General features: G+C 38.8%; 2 protein-coding genes across 2 annotated transcripts; one reads left to right on the top strand and one right to left on the bottom strand.

Annotated features, from left to right (window-relative positions):
* Window positions 1-898: 898 nt before the first annotated feature.
* LOC121725343 (DNA primase large subunit-like) lies at window positions 899-2,344 on the top strand. The gene has a single exon (XM_042112236.1). It carries the CDS (start codon window positions 1,047-1,049, stop codon window positions 2,313-2,315), a length of 1,269 nt encoding a protein of 422 aa, XP_041968170.1. The 5' UTR covers window positions 899-1,046; the 3' UTR covers window positions 2,316-2,344.
* Window positions 2,345-2,875: 531 nt separating this feature from the next.
* Window positions 2,876-16,102, bottom strand: LOC121725527 (cell division cycle protein 16 homolog). The gene is made up of 11 exons (XM_042112533.1): window positions 15,928-16,102; window positions 15,395-15,555; window positions 13,353-13,485; window positions 12,725-12,887; window positions 7,967-8,091; window positions 7,225-7,522; window positions 6,691-6,827; window positions 5,267-5,395; window positions 4,343-4,522; window positions 3,579-3,858; window positions 2,876-3,011 (listed from the first exon to the last, which is right to left on the bottom strand). The coding sequence occupies exons 1-11, from the start codon at window positions 16,015-16,017 to the stop codon at window positions 2,899-2,901; spliced, it is 1,809 nt and encodes a 602-aa protein (XP_041968467.1). The 5' UTR covers window positions 16,018-16,102; the 3' UTR covers window positions 2,876-2,898.
* Between the last annotated feature and the right edge of the window lie 1,418 nt (window positions 16,103-17,520).

Here is a 17,520-nt window from a genome sequence, read left to right as displayed (position 1 = left end):
GCCGGCCTTTTAGGAGGGAATAAGGGTATTAGGGGAAGGTAGGGATAGGAAGGGAAGGGAATATGGGAGGATAGGGTAGGGGATTAGGCCTCCAGTAAACTCACTCGGCGAAACACAACGCAAGCGCTGTTTCACGCCCGTTTTCTGTGAGAACGTGGTATTTCTCCGGTCGAGCCGGCCCATTCGTGCCAAAGCATGGCTGCTTCGCTCGAACAGCCCGAGCCGCTCAGTTGAGCACAAAGACATGATGGTACCAAAACATATTGTGACGTCCACACTGCGCGCGGCAAACGACTGAGGCGCCTTTGAGCATTTCAAAAAACCGACACCGCTCGGCTCGGACGCGCGCGCGCTCGCCCGAGCGTGAGCATGCGCCCGCCTCGGGCGAACAACCAAGCAGTCCACACCAAGCTAGCGTAATATCCAGAAACGTGCTATTTTATGTTCCCTCCAAAACTCCAAAAGTTTACTTAAGGCGTCTACCACTTTACTGAATCGACCGACTTGACTTCTTGACTGTATTGACCTATGGTATTGACTAATTTATACTTGGACATTGACTAGACTTTAGACCTGACGATCACCTGCAATGATATTCTATGTTACTAATGGAAACTCATTGATCACCTGACGATTTAGAAAAACGATAGAGAAAAAAAATATTCTATTCATAGACATAATATATACTGTCGTAGCATTATATTATGTCTATGATTCTATTATAGCCCTAAAGGATATTGTTATCCCGCCATAATATACTCGACACTGGTTTATTTGGCCTAAGTGCCATGAGGAAAAAAAATTGCCATTGACATTTGACACTCCAATGTCAATGTCAAATGTTAATGTAAATTTATACATGGAATTAAATATAAATAGAAGAAGAAGCTTAAATTAATTCCATGAAATATATAAATAACATAAATAGGTTTTAGGTTATTGTACAAAAGGTTAAATTAATGAATTTATCTTATACTTGCAACTCTACAAATTTAAACTAGACTAATCTGTGCTTGCAATTGCAGCAAACATGTGATGGAAACATAATGTCTTTTTTCTACTTTTTCCCTGCTAAAGGTGATATACCCGTACATTTACTGGAGACTATTGTTTTAAACAGGTTAAACTATTTGAGATCCTTGTTCGAAAACCAGCATCTTCCATACAATGAATATACGATTGAAGGCAGCGTTTACGATAATGTGGGTCACTTTATTTCTTGCATTTTAGCTATTCTAGACGGTAGCTCAGATTTCAGTAACTTTTTGATAAGAGCCGAGGAAGCACTATTTAAACATAGATTAGCACAGCTGACCGCCTATGATTTGCGTTGTCTATCAAAAAAGATATTAAAGGGCTTAAAGAAGCTTAATGTTGATTTGCAGCTACTAGATCCTCTGTATTTGCTTTGTCGAAAATTGATGGTACAGAGTGTAGCGCACCATATCACAACAATATGTGATGATAAATGTTTTTTACACAAAATTGAAATTAATTTTAAATATTGTTTAAAATTAGTTGCCAAAAGGGAAGTTGTATTAAATAATGGTTTGGCTTCTATACACTGTTGTCAATGGAGAAAGCTTATGGTGATGACATTCGCTGAGCTTCTTAAGCATAGAATCTATGGAACACATGGAACATTAATTAAAAATGATCCTAGAATAAATCAGCTCTTTCAAACGATAAAGAAGAAGTTTAATCACTTTCAATATAATGAAAACATTAACATTCTAAAAAGTCACCAAGTTGATAGTAAAAGTAAATTCTTCCCACCGTGTATGTTAAACTTGCATCAACATTTAAGAATGAGGCACAGACTGTCACACAATGAGAGATTTTATTATAGCCTGTTTTTAAAGGATATAGGCATGCCAATAGAGGAGTCTGTAAAATTTTGGAAACTGGAATACTGCCAGGAACCTAGGGACACATGCGTCTGCTGTCACAACTGGAATAAGGACGAGAAAAAGTATTTGTACGGAATAAGGCATCTGTATGGACTGGAAGGTGGTAGAAAAACATACTGGGCCAAGGGGTGCCAGTTTATACAGAACTCTGACAATTCATATTCTGAAGGAGGATGCCCGTTCAAATGTTTCGATGTAGAAAAAATGCAACAAGTATTGAGTTTAGACAAAGAAGACTCCATGTTTCAGACAATATGTAACCTAAAGGAGCAGAAGAAATATACCATGGCATGTAAACTGTACCTTAACCACAAATTTCCTAACTGTGATAGTAGCTATAGTTTTAGTCCTGTAAAATATTATTCACAAGCTAGAAACCAGAAATGCCTTGATTGTCACAAATGAACTAAATCTATTTTAAGACTGACATTAAAAACTACTATAAAATTTGATCTATTAAAATACTTTATCAATATAATAATATTTTACTACAATATGGTTTTTTATTTGACATTTAAGTTTTTTTTGTGCTGAAGGAAAGGTCACTGCAACCCTTGACGATTGTGGATCTATTATGAGTTATGGACTACTTTTAACATAATGTAAAGTAATATAAATTAATAATAACACCGAATTAATTTCTAAAAATTGAGCCAGCATGCAGGATTTTTAGGCTGAGTTTCCACCAGAGATGTGTTGCGAGGAATATGTTTTTAAGATCTGATAGAATCGCTGCGCTGAGCGATGTCAAGTTAAGGAAGCGATTCTGTTGGTTCTCAAAAACACATTCCTCGCAACACATCTCTGGTGGAAACGCAGCCTTAGTCCAGTATCTCCTACAAGTTTTTAATTTCACCTATGCATCCAAAATTTAATCTAAAACATTTTTGAATCTGTTTCTTCTTTTATATGTGTAGGCTTGATTCACTGTAAATGCAAATAGGGTGAATGAAATGAAACAGAAATCCGGATGGATCGCAAGAGTGTATTAATCAAAGCTCATGCTCATGTCGGAGGTGTTGGTGGCGTCGGGGTCGGGGTCCGCGGCGGGCGGCGCGGAGATCTGCACCGCCGGGAACGGGAACTGCGGGATCTCCTCCTCTGTGGACATTACATTTTTATTTTATGTTATGTATTTATAATTTTTTATACTAACTACTTAGTTAGCATCTCAGCCCGCTTCAGGGCGTTTTTAGTTAGGGTGAAGCCAAACGAGCGTAATTTGTGAGTCGCAGAATTTTGGCTGGCAGAAATTCTGCTGCATTCAGTTTCATACAAAAGTCCTGTTTGATTCACACGAGCGTAATTTTGTGAATTACCCACACCCTTAGTGAATTAAACCCTTGTTTCTAGATTCAGAAGTGCATATACAGTCTAATACTGATTTTTTTATAAGTATCGTAAGCTAAGCACAGAAAATATAAGTAATAAAAATAATGTACAACCCTACTTGAACTACTTGAACAAGTAATAACAATATTAACTAAAATGTTATATAGCAGACCAGTTGGTGCAGAATCTGTATCGCGATATCAGTTTTCTAAAATTGGCGCTATAAAAATCAAAACAATAAAGTACCCACTACCCATGACCAAGCAGAATACTAGCTACGTCAAAGATTCCGTTTTGGGACCTCGCTTGCCACACAATATGCTCTTTGATACTGACCTGAGAGCGCCGAGTCGACGCGATCCATAACGGCATCTAGCAGGTGTGCGGCGACAGCGTGGTCGGGGTCCCGGGCCAGGGCCGCGTGCAGGCAGTCCGCCGCGCGTGCCTCCCGCCCCAGCAGCGCCAGGCACAGGCCGGCCGCCGCCAACGAGGCCGCGCGCGCCGGCCGCAGCGCCAGCGCCTGCTCGTGCCACCGCAGCGCCTCCGCCGCCCGGCCCAACGCGCGCGATGCGTGACCCAGCGCGTCTAGCGTCGCCGCCCAGCAGGACTCCAGCTGCTGCAATTTTAACGTTTAACGTCATATCAGTGGCCTAGAGGATAGGTGAACTCTACCTTCCTAAATAAAACAACAAGGTATGTGCGATAGGCTATGTGACTTTTAATTATATTCCACTTGTATACAAATTACAAACCCTAATATTATTATACTAATGCGAACAGTTACTGGGGCCTATAATTGACATATAATATTATGCTGTATCTTGCTAGTGCTTTTAGGCTGGTATAAATAGTCAGTACTCAAGATGCATCTCGGTCTCGAGACACGGTTCAGGCTCTGTGATTGGTTGACTGTCAAAATTTGGACCAATCACAGAGCCGAACAGCGTCTTGAGACCGGGTCGCATCTTAAGTACTGACTATTTATACCAGCATTAGTCACTTAAGACGAAACAAACTATAACCTTTAAGTTCAAATTTTACATACCATTAGAAGTTAGCATGATAAATTTTAACTTAAATTCTATCGAAATGGGGCTTACCTGTCCGGGTGGCGCAGCTAGAGCGAGTGCGCGTCGCCACAGAGCGTGCGCGGCGCGCGGGTCTCCGGCCGCGAACGCCGCGGCGCCGGCCTCGTGCGCGACGTGCGCCGACCGCACGCGCGCCGCCAGCCGCTCCCACCCCCCGCCTCCGCTCTCCGTAGCGCATACAGTAACACCCGACTGAAAATAATTGCAACGAAGTTCCTTATCGCGCGTTGCGGAACGGGGCTAGACGGAAAAAGTTGTAACGATACGACACTTTTTGCCACAGACAATAGATCAAGATAGATACCGCATTTGTATGTACTTCGCGGGACATGCGGTATATATCTTGATCTGTCTGTGCTTTTTGCTATAGTTGTAAGCCTTGCGACGTGCGCGTGTTTCTCTGTCTGTCTCCTTCTTTCTCATAGAAAGCAAGCCAGTTATGATTTTTCATACATAACTTCGTTCCATCCAGGTGTCCCTTAACAGTTAAAACCTCTCAAGTTTTTTAATACTAGATGACTCCCACAACTCCGTTGCTCCGAAATTAGTTTATCACAGGGAACTCTACATTTCGCCGCAAAATCTACCTTATGGTATTTCCTGTCGGTTCAGCTATTTAGGCGTGAGGAGGTCACAGACAGACAGTGTATCTTTTTCTTTCACATTTATAATATTGGTAAAAATAGGTTTTTTTTAACCTTTCTTACTTGTTTAATAAATAAAAGACAAAGGTGATGCGACAATAGCAGCAGGAACCAGGAAAAAAACGTTCAAGCTACTAACTACTAGTGCGATGTTAAAATGTTGATACTTCTACACAATAAATGATGGAATATTATATCTGTACAGTGTGGCTATGTTTTTATGAAAAGGAATTACTTTTGAAAATGGAACAGATTTTTTTAAACACTCGTCAACCATAGCTTATCAACCAACCTCGGAATACGAGTGCAGGTCGGCGGCCCGCACCATGAACCGCTCGCACATGCTGACGTTGTTGAGCAGCGAACACTCCACGCCCACGTACAGCGGCGGCAGGTAGCTACCCGGCATCAGCTGACACGCCTGCGAATACATACTAATAATATAATATCTATGGATGGATGGTCAGTCTGATCCCGTGGTACGTACCTGAAGGACTTGTGTTACCTACGGGTACCAGACAACGGTAATATTTTTAAAAGTTTTTTTTTTTTTTTTATGAAATAAGGGGGCAAACGAGCAAACGGGTCACCTGATGGAAACCAACTTCCGTCGCCCATGGACACTTGCAGCTTCAGAAGAGCTGCAGGTGCGTTGCCGGCCTTTTAAGAGGGAATAGGGTAATAGGGGAGGGTAGGGATGGGAAGGGAAGGGAATAGGGTAGGGGATTGGGCCTCCGGTAAACTCACTCACTCGGCGAAACACAGCGCAAGCGCTGTTTCACGCCGGTTTTCTGTGAGAACGTATTTCTCCGGTCGAGCCGGCCCATTCGTGCCGAAGCATGGCTCTCCCACGTATCACGTAGTTTTATACCGTACATACATCTATGACTTTTACGATATAATACACATGTTTAATACACAACTATGACATGAGTCACAGAGGTTGTCAGTGATATTAAATGTGAAAACTGTCTGTTGCCTATATGGAGCTTAAAGCATCTTGAGATAACGTGCCACTCAGATGGCACGTGAGTGGCACCTTAACAGTGCATACTTTTTTCAAATTAAAATCTATTCTATTATCTATAGTTTACTATTGTTTTTTCGACGCATATTTGTCTCGTGTGCACACTGCACAGTATAGAATATTTTATTATAGAGCTGTACTGGATTCAGACCTGAACCAACCAAAATATCTACAAATTTTAAGAGTCCGTATACGAAATTTTGCCAATTTCACTGATTTAACAGACGTGATTAAACAGTTAAAATACAGTATTTCTATAAGTTTTAATGCACAACATGTAAGATCATTTCAATTATAATTTAATGTTGGAGCTATATTTTTTTAAAGTATTTTTAAATAATCCTACTCAAACCCGCGACAGTTTTGTGATTTTTGCTGTAAAAGGTTTAGAATATCACCTGTTTATGGATTGTATTGACGTCTTAACGGTATGAAAAAATACAATGTACTATGGAATATACGGACTCTTAAAGCCAAACACGATACGCGTGTATCCGGTATATGGGGCCTATAAGTATTTTAACCTCACTTGTTTTTACAGCAAAACCTACAATCCCAATAACCGCTTTCGGGACCTAATTTAGATTATTTAAGTATCAAAAACCTTGACCTTGAAATAAGCAGCTATAGCCTGGAAACAGTTTTTAGGACCTCAATCAGATTGTTTTAGTATTAAAAACCTCCTTGACCTTGAAATAAGCAGCCATGGCCTGGTCGTGCTCGTTGTCAGCGGCGAAGCTGTGTCCGTACGCAAGCCACACGCAGCCCGCGCCCGCCTCCAGCGCGCACGCCTTGCTCAGGTACCGCCGGGACACCTCGCTCTTGCCTGGAACGATAATAAGTATGTGGTTTATTCGCGTAATGTATATATGTAGGTTATAAGAGTGGTTATAGACTACAAGCGATATTCACATTTGTCAATTTACCTGTTAATTTCCTTCCTGGGCTTGTAGTCTATTATATACTTAACCCTATTACTAATAAAAACAATGTTTGAACAATGTAAGTATAACAATGTTTGAATGTGGTTAATTTTACAAATACCAATAACTGGGAGTGTATTCTTTTAACGTCCCAACCTCATAAAATATCAGCACAGTGTACTCAGACTTTATAGTTATACAATTATTGATCCTTGACTTAACTGTAATAAATCGTTTAAATAAAAATAAAATAGTCCTTATATGAAAGTAAATTAATAAAACAGCGAAATAAAGACTCACCAATTAAATAGTAATATAGTCCGACAGCGTACCACGACGTCCACGTTTGCGGGTAAGCGTCAACTAGGGAATGGGCGAAAGCGAACAAATCTGCACTTCGGCGTAGCTCTACGAGACAGGCGGCGCGGACGGCGGGTGCTCCGCCCCCCGCTGCGTCCAAAGCCTTTAGGGCATCGGCCCACGACCCCGCGGCAGCTAACCGCCGCGCCCGAGACTCCGCCCCCTCCACGCTGCGAGCACGTACGCGCCGCACCGCTTCCGACACGCCCATTTCAGTGGTTGGCGATGAATCCGATTTCTAAGACGATTAAAATAAATACATATAAACTCTAAAGTCTACGTCAAGGGTTCCCTAACTTATTTTGTTCACTGTCGACCATGAGAAAAAAAAATGTTTGCGCCCCCATTACAAATCACCCCCAAGCTCTTCTACACAACGACACATTTTTTGTGGGCCCCACACTGCCCCACTTTAGGCCTTCAGCGACCACAAGGGGGCGTTATCGCCCACTTTGGGAAAGGTTGCTCTAATAGTCATTGCCAGTGGTCCTTCTGGTTACTATGCTAGTTTTGAAATTATGATATTTTAATTAATGTCACCTGCCCCAGTGCAGCGTCACTCGCGTGAAATGTTCAGTTTAAAACATCTGAGTTGTATAAAGAATTAGGCAAAGGCATTTAAAGGAGTGATCAATTGTCATGGCCTCACTAGTTTGTAACATTTAATTCGGTAGGTACTAACATTATCTGAATTCATGTGCAGTGGTGAGTATCTGAGCAGCCTCTCTCTGTATGCAGTCTTTAGTAGCGTTGCTTCTGGCAAGTTCATCTGATGGTTTATGGGTAGTGAATCTATTAGTTCACTTTCTGTAAATAAATTGTGTAATGTAAATAAATTTTAAAGCAGACAGAAATAAATCAATCTATTATGATATTTAATAATTGTTTGTTACAAAGCATATAAATTGTGACAAATCAAAAGGTTTTTGGAAACATATTCAGAGAAATATGTATCAGGCATGTGTCAGAGAAGTTGATTCCTAGGCAGATGGCCCCCATCACCTACATAGTTTGGTCGCGTTACGTCAAACCCAGCCGACAGGCGACAGATCATCACAATTAATTTGAATTATTTGTGATGATCTGTCGCCTGTCAGCCGACAAAATGACGTTGATCTGTCAACTGCCTAGGAATCAATTTCTTTGATGGTACCATCGAGGAAGTTGATACTTGATTCCTATGCAATTGACAGACCAACATTATTTGGTCGAATATGTCAATTCAATGTTATGGCGCCTCTACAAGATGGCCCATCAAATGGCAGTGTGGCGCCTCTATTAGATGGCCCAGCGCTGGCCCATCAAATGGTGCATGCAGTGGCTATAGCTAGGGAATGCAATCCTGCAAGATAATTTCAATCCCGGTATTTGTGGGATTGAACCATCACAATAAAAAAAAAAACCATCACAATCAATCAACAATTGGATATTAGTCTGTAATGATAGTTGTAAGAATGTTTAATAAATAAATAAAAAAATCCCGCTGGATCCCGGTATTTGCGGGATCCAGCAGGGTGGACTTAAACTTTTAAAACAAATCGTTATAAAGACTATACTAATCAGCGTTGCCAGACGTCCCGATTTTGGCGGGACGTCCCCATTTTTTCATCAAAATTAAAGCGGGACTGTGCCTGTCCCGCACGGGACACGTGCGGGACAGGCACAGTCCCGCTTTTCGGGAAAAGCCCGAACGTAGGTACGTGCAGCGTGCTGAGAAAGAAACGTGCGTAATGAAGATAAAAGTACGGGAGGTAGAGTTGTGGATTTTCTTTGGCTACTTTAGCTATCTTTTGTCACGTAAACGTTATTCTAACGCAAATAAAAAGATAAAAATTAAAAAAAAACTTTTGATTTTATACTTTTTCTTACATTGTCCCGCTTTAGACTGAAGAATCCAGCTTTTTTTCTCAAAAAGTTTCAAAGTCCCGACTTGGCACAAAAAAAATCTGGCAAGGCTGATACTAATAATTGATAGAAACCGTTTTATTTTTAGAAACTCAAATAAACTCGGTCACTTTTTTTACAAGGGCTTATTAATACCCACTTCATACCTTAGTTATAAAAAAAACTAAACATTTTATGTTATAATAATAGTTAAAAAACTAAGAAACACGCCTATTTATTTTCATCTATTATTAATTTTTTTTTTCGAAATATATAGAAAGTTGTGCTAAAAGATTACGTTACATTTATAGGTACAGCCCAAGCTTATAAAATTATGTTAAAAAAGTTAAGGTATTAGTTGTGTCTGCCAAACGGCACAACGACACAAGACGACATTCGACACAAGGTAGCCACTAGCCAGCAGCTGAAAAAGTTGGCTCAGCCTCCACGCTGGTTGATGCAACCATTGTCATTTAAAGTGAATTACTATAGGTGAACTGAATGTAAATTGTTTAGTGGGCTGCCTGTAGCCAGCCCCGGATCTTAAATTTTTTTAGACGGGGCAAAAACTGAAAAATGCCGCCCCGCCTACCTACTTATGTTTATTTTCACCTTTATCATCCATATAATTTCAGCTATCAATATGTACATTTAACAGGGTAGGTAGTAGGGTTTAATAGCGAGCGAAAGCCGGGCGCGTATTTTGAACTATGCCTACGCGCCTCGCGAATAATAAAAGTGCGTGCAGCTCGTCTCACTCCGCGCTCAGGGTATTGGTCAAGTTGATATGGCCATGAAATTGCTGTACTTGTGCTATTATTTATTTCGTGGTCAAAGTTAAATAAATGATGAGTTGTCCATTGGTCCGTGAAGTGTGAATTTGGCCGCCTCCTGTATTTGCCGCCCGGGGCATAGGCCCCGGCTTGCCCCCCCCTAGATCCGGGGCTGCCTGTAGCCAGTTCACGCACCCCCATCACGCTTCTTTGTAATCCCGCCAGTCCCGCGGGATCCCGCTAAATTTTTGACCGGGATTAGTCCCGCAAAATACATGCGGGATCCCGGTATCCCGGTATTGCATTCCCTAGCTATAGCTATACAATGGTCGCAACGTCTCTACATGATGGCCGTGTTCAGTTGTGACTTATGATCTAAGCATCGTTCAAGATGAACGTGGAAGCATTAGCCGCTGCGGCAATATCTGTACAGCACATACCATCATTTCGTAAATGTGCACACTGCACAATGTCTATGTCTATGTTTTTTATTATACATACTATACTGTCGCAGACGGAGTCGCGGGCAACAGCTAGTATAATAATATCTATGGACAATCTATGGTCAATATATTTATACAGCACGTACAATTTTCAATTTTGTAACTTCACTAGCTGACCCGGCAAACGTTGGTTTACCACATAAATTATTTCTAATAGGCAATAGAAATAATATAAAAATGACATAGAAACCCATTCTCAGGATTCTAACGAATGCACATACAAAATTTCGTTGAGCCGTTTTGGAGGAGTTCGTGCACAAATACTGTGACACGGGAATTTTATTTATAAGATTATTATGAGACGACGTACCTACTCGTCATTTTGAAATTCGTAAATTGACATACGACGTCCTCACTCACCTTCTTCGACCGCTAGCTGGGCATTGATATACAAACCCAAGATAATAATAATAATAATAAATTCTTTATTTGCACACACAAAAGAAAAAAAAAACATACAATAGACAAAAAACAAAAGAAATAACAACAACAAAACAAAAAATATAAAAATTACAAAATTGTGCAAAAAGGCGGTCTTACTGCTTTAAGCAGTTTCTTCCAGACAACACAGTTTCGAACAAAAGTAAGACTCAAAACTGTCGCCAAATACTCGTCTTTACTATAATAGGTACTTGTAATCAAACTATAAACGGTTTTTTTACAAAGGAGTCCACAAAAAGCAATAAAATTTATGACCGAACTTCGCCGGTTGTCCTACCGGGCATGGTGGTGAGACGTATTTTTATTATAACTACTTATATATTTTTTAATTCAATGAAATAATTAGGTTGTGAGAGTTAATTAAATTGTGTTCTAACACAAATCACAATTCACAATACAAAGATACTTAGATTTCACAACTTTCATCTAAGAGTTTATGTTAAATAAATAAATATGTATATGTTTTGCGTATGATATAAATATGTATAAATGAACGAAACAAATATTTATTAGATAAACTGTTAATTTTTTCAAATATTACAATTCAACTTAAAACTTAAATCTATAATTATTTTTTAACAGTCATAATTATATATAACACTAGGAAACACATCAATTTCCTTGGAATAGTTAATTATAAAGTTGTCGTTTAACTTGTAAAAACTGTAATAGAAAAACTTTCAATCATATTAATAAAAAAAATCATAATGAAAAAAAAATCGACTCCATCAAGTAAGAACAAAGTCGTTTGCATAACAAGACTAAATTATAGGGAGACCGATGAGCATCGTTCTTACAATGACAATGCGGTGATCTACGAAAAATAAAAAATTTTGACGGAGTAACTTTACCTTAGTAAAGTAACTCCGTCAAAAACATGCTCCACAATACTTGTCAAAAAAGTGTACCTTAGGTACACATTTCAATACATTTGCAATATTTAGGTGACCTTGAGCGGTACTAGGCTGACGTTACATGACAGATCAGAAGGAACGAAATTTAAAACGGTAATAGTATGGGAGTTACGATTCCTTAGTTTTTATTATTCGTAGGCGGTGATTGAAATTTGCCGTTTCATGACGTCCGGTGAGTGAAGTTTTGAAACAAATTAAATCAAAATCACTTATTACGACGTGTTTTAAGTTATAAGAACCACAAAAATAAATAAATATATACTTTAACATACCGAAAATACGAATATATAAAAAAGGATTTTTTTAACGTTCTTGACGTAATATTTTACAGTTTCGCATAGAACACTTCGGCATTTTTGACGACGTTGCAATGACGCGGGCGACGCGAGACTATTTGAAATAAGCGCATAATTTTAGATTGTGCGCTTATATTTTTATGCGGACGGTTTTGCGACGTTGACTGTGTAATGTGTATCTTGGGTTTTTTGTATATCAATGTCGCTGGGTCCCTTTGATGTGCGGCCGAAAAACCGACACCGCCGCCATCCCACAACCATCGCTGGCGCCATAAGCCATCCTACGCCACTACGTCCTCCCCACGCTGGGCCATCGTGATGGCCAACTACGCTGGCCCATCTTGTAGAGGTGATACACTGCCGCCACCACACAACCATCGCTGGCGCCATAAGCCATCCTGCGCCACTACGTCCTCCCCACGCTGGGCCATCCCGATGGCCAACTACGATGGCCCATCTTGAAGAGAAGCCATTAATTGTGATCTGTCAGCTGAGTTTGACGTAACGCAACCAAACTACTTAGGTCCCCGATTTGCATAGGAATCAACTTCTCTGATAGTACATATAAAAGTTTTTGAAGTGGAACTTCTTTAGGTATGTTGTGACTTGTGAGAGATATTTCGACATACCGTTTTCCGGAGTCAAGGCGTGTTGTTCCAGCAACAAATCTAGAGCCTCATAGCAGGCGCAGTCCGCCTTTAGTGCCGCCGTCAGGGCGACGGCTGACGCTTCTCGCCTCTCCAGAGCCGACAGTGCCCGCGCTTGCCACACCAACACTCCTGCTAGAGCCCTCTAGAAATTACCATTTGTTTGTTCTTATAGGTAACTTCGAATATATAATTCGTAGTTTTAATCACACTAATATTAGTAGTCGGAAGTTTAGTGTGTGTTTGTACTTTGTTATTTCTTCATGCAAATTCCACTAAATTAATTTTGAATGGTTTTAGACGAGGAAGTAATTGATTCGCGACTAGAGCACAGTGTTCTTGCGGCATATTGTAACTAGGTTTCACCTGCAGCTATTGACGAGGTACATTGACAAGGTTTCAAATTGATAAGGCAGATCATGTCAGGACTATGTGTCAACTAGCAACCATGTGGATTTTTTACAGTATGGACATGAAGGTTGTATTACCCTTTTAACATAACTACAAATAAGTGAATAAATAATAATTATAATTTAACAATTAAGAATAGCATTATTCTAAAATGATAACCTTTTTTGTTGTCTTTAACTTTTTTGTAGCTTGTACTCACATTATGTGTTTGATCCATTTCTCTAACTTCAAGTAATGGTGGTTCACATTCTTCCAACAGATTTAGTGCTGCTTGTGGCTCTTTGGCAGATATAAACGCCCTCATTGCAACACCAAGGCAAAGTAAATGCCTCCTGTAAGCAAATTTCAAATCTTAATATATATATTTCTTGTGTGCGTGTGTATGTGACTGAACTCCTCCTAAACGACTGGACCAATTTTGATGAAATTTTTTGTGTGTGTTCGTGGAGATTCGAGAATGGTTTAGATTTACAGTTTGGTCTACTGGAAAATGTTTTTTCAATTAATTTCTTATTTATAAGGAGTTGTTGATTTTGGAATGTTTTACATTAGATCCGGCGGACGGCGCTATCATCGCATTCAATATTATTCTATTTCAATTTTAGTTTGTCCTGACAGATGGTGCTACGATTAATTTGAAAAAAATTTTGTTATTCAATTCATGTGCTGATTAAAATATTAAATAAATAACACATAGGCTACAATTTTAACCGACTTTCAAAATGGGGGAGGTGTTATGTTCGTTTTCTTATATTCAACGATTACTCCGCCGTTTATTAACCGATTTTCAAAATTTTTCTTTTGGTATATAGGGTATCATCCCAATTTGGTATTATATTCAGAAAAGTGGTGATCTGATGAAGGATCCATAAGTAATCGAGGGAACTCCTCAAAACTTATAGGGAAACATATGGTGACTTCGGTTTCGTGAGAAGTATTCTAAGCATATGCTACCAACAAGTAAGATTTTGCACCGAGATATACCTGGTATACCGTGGTTCGGAAGGTGCTGAGAGAATTCCTGATTCTTTATAGATACAAGTTTGGGAGTTTCGGCGTTGTTTTAAGAACAGAAAGCATATGCTACTATGCAAATTACATTCTTCATCATCATCATCATCATCATCACTACCATATTATACCATTTCATAGTCTTTTAGATCGAGACTCGAGTTTGTCAAGCGATAATTATAAAAAATCTATATCTACCTAATATTATAAACCTGAAGAGTATGTTTGCTTGAACGCGTCAATCTCAGAAACTACAGGTCCGATTTAAAAACTTATCTCAGTGTTAGATAGATCATTTATCGAGTAAGACTCATCATTTATCAAGAAGGTTATATTATATTATTACTCTAAGACTAATACGACAGAAGAAACTCAGGAAAATGTGGGAAAAACGGGGGATATATTTTTTATGGGAAAATGTACCTACGGATTCTGTAAAATTTCTAATTTACGCGGGCGAAGCCGCGCGGGACATCTAGTGTTTATATAAAAAATAAAAGCTTTGTTGATTGCTGCTTGGTTTACTAACTTATGACACAGAAATAAGTAAAACAGAGTTAAAAAACTATTCCATGTCGTAAGGTTGTAAAAAAAATCTTCTTTTTTATAATAAAATCTCCATGCTAAATAAAAAAAAAATTGGTTCATTGGTTTGGGTGTGAAGAGGTAACACACAGATGACACACTTTCGCCTTTATAATGCCGTAATTCGACATATGTTTTGCAATGTCTTGTGTCTTGTCGGATTATACAGTGCTGCCTTTTATAAATTATGTGATTACAATAACTTAAAATCACAATGATAAGGTTTTATCTGAACTACAAATCATTTTCCTAAAGGTACTTATCAGCGAGATGTAACCATAACATGCATTATGAAAAAAACTTTACATACTTAAATGGATTAGTTAAGGTCTACTACAGCGGTCCACAACCCTGGGGTCGGAAGATATTTATGGGGTCGCCAACAAAGTCAACAAGGTCCTTTGCACTTATTAACTTAGTGTTTTTTTCTGGGGTCGCTCATAACTCTTTTTTTTAATTTTGGGGTCGCAATATCAAAAAGTTTGCGGACCGCTGGTCTATTGTATTAGTATGGATTAGTATAGATGGGAGTATTAGATAAGGAAATATTATGTTAATTAGGTGTCTAATGTCACCAATATTACCTTAATTTTATAATTTTATAGTATTTTATAGATCTAGATCTAAACAGATTAAAAAAATTACTTGTGTAGATCTCTAGACATAACTGCATTGGCAGCTCTGTGTAGTTCCCCTCGAGCCAGCATTGCACTTGACAGGAGCCACATATCATCCCCACTCGCACCCTCTGCTCCGCATGAAGCTGCTGCTGCATCTGCCCAGAAAAATGCACTGGTCCATTGCCCCTAAAACAATAATTTGCCATATTTTGTGTTTGAATAAAAACACCAAAACATTGCTGACCTATCAAGGAAAAAGTTTCAGCACCCTTGCTAATTAACGTAAAACTCTTATAAATGCCGTGCAAGCTAGACACCGCAGTTTTGACCAGACTGCAGACTCTAAATATCAACTTTAGCCCTGATCCTGGCAAACAAGGCCCTAAGTACCGGTATTTATCAAATCATCTTTTATTATTATAGTAATGGCATGTGAGGTGTACTGTTTTCAAGATAATATGAGAATTTGTTATGGAGGACCTCAAGGAGATTACATTTCTTAACATCTCCTTACATTAAAGCCGTTAAAACTATTAAATAATATATTACTACACCTACCAATTCAGAATACTGTTTTACTAAAGAACGCATATAATCTACGTTTAAACACTCCTCAGTACTTCGACCTGTAGATTCAGCTTTTGCCATTGCACTTAATTATTAAACTTATCTTCTAAAAATAAGAAATAGTGGTGTATATTAAAAAATATTTGATTCGTAATAATCATCCCGCCGTAGATTTCGAATCACATTATGAATTTGACAATTGACAATTTGACAGTCATTTGAATTTGACAGTTTTGGTGACAGCTGACCTTTTTTTTCTTATTATGGCACTTTGGCTATATAACCATGGCCAAATGGCGGGAAAACAGTATTGTTGCATACAATTTTCATGCACCGTCAGGCCTGTCCCACTCGCGAGAATAGGTATCGAACTGTAAGTACCACCCGCGGGTGGCCAATCAGTAGGGACTCGCAAGTCAGTCAGATCATAGAGGAATTTTATTCATGATACTGATTTAACCGCTGTGACAAAATCGTTATAAATCTTATAAAAATGAACAATTAAGAAAGGCCAATGAAACATGTATTTGAATAAGGTATTTAAATACAAAAAGTAAGTATAAATCAATTTCATACAAAGAAACGCACAAACTACACAGAAATAAACACAAGTTACTTTGTTTAAATTGTAAAAGTTTCCTGCACTACAATCGAATATATAAAACTACTATAGAATATAGGTTGGGTTACTAAAATTTTATATTACCTACTATAAAAAGGTTTGCTATTTATACCAATAGTAATTAAAAAATAATATTTTGTTTTCTAAAAGGCGAAAACCTTGATTTCGTCAGAAAAGGTACGAGTTATGCGATAGACAGAGAGCGGACATGTAGGTGAATATAATTGTAGGCACCTAGCACTGCGCGGTCGGAATTTGAACTTAATAGTATCGTAACTAGTGTCGTTATTTCTTTAAACGGGTTTCGCAAGTGAGACTTCTGTTGGTACTGCTAATATATATTCTGTGCTATCGTTTCTTTAAATATGGTCAGGTCAAAAGTCTAGTCAAAGTCAAAGTAAAAAGCCAGTACATTCAAGGAGTCAAATCAATCGATTCAGTAAAGCGTCTACCACGCTTTACTGAAACTTTCGATGGAGTTTTGGAGGGAACACAAAATAGCTCCTATCTGGATATTGCATCACTTTCCTACACTTGTGCACAATAATATCCAATGGTTAATAATCTACCAATATTACACATTAAAAACTCCACACAATTTTAGGAAAATAATACAAAAACACAACATCACTCTTTCGCATTCCCGACAAAACTCAGCTGACCTTTTTACAGTTCGACAAGGCTTTATTCGCTTTATTTGAACGTGGCGAGAAAAGGAACTAAACGCTTCTACGATGAACGCATCCTAGGATGATGTATGCATTATGATGATGATGCGCATATGGGCATACATGAATCATGATTCATCATTCTAGGCTTCTGTCATATAAAAACGTCATTTTTGACAGTTCCCCTTTACCAGCAGCGCTCCCGTCAATGTTACCCAATGAATAAGGAAACAGATGGAAGCGACATAACTACAAAAAAGTGTGGCCGGCGCCATATTGCCAAGAACTAAACAT

This window comes from Aricia agestis, chromosome 3, assembly GCF_905147365.1.
Source record: "Aricia agestis chromosome 3, ilAriAges1.1, whole genome shotgun sequence".
Lineage (NCBI taxonomy): Eukaryota > Metazoa > Arthropoda > Insecta > Lepidoptera > Lycaenidae > Aricia > Aricia agestis.
The sequence above is the reverse complement of the archived record's forward strand: the minus strand, read 5'-3'. Positions and strand labels throughout refer to the sequence as shown.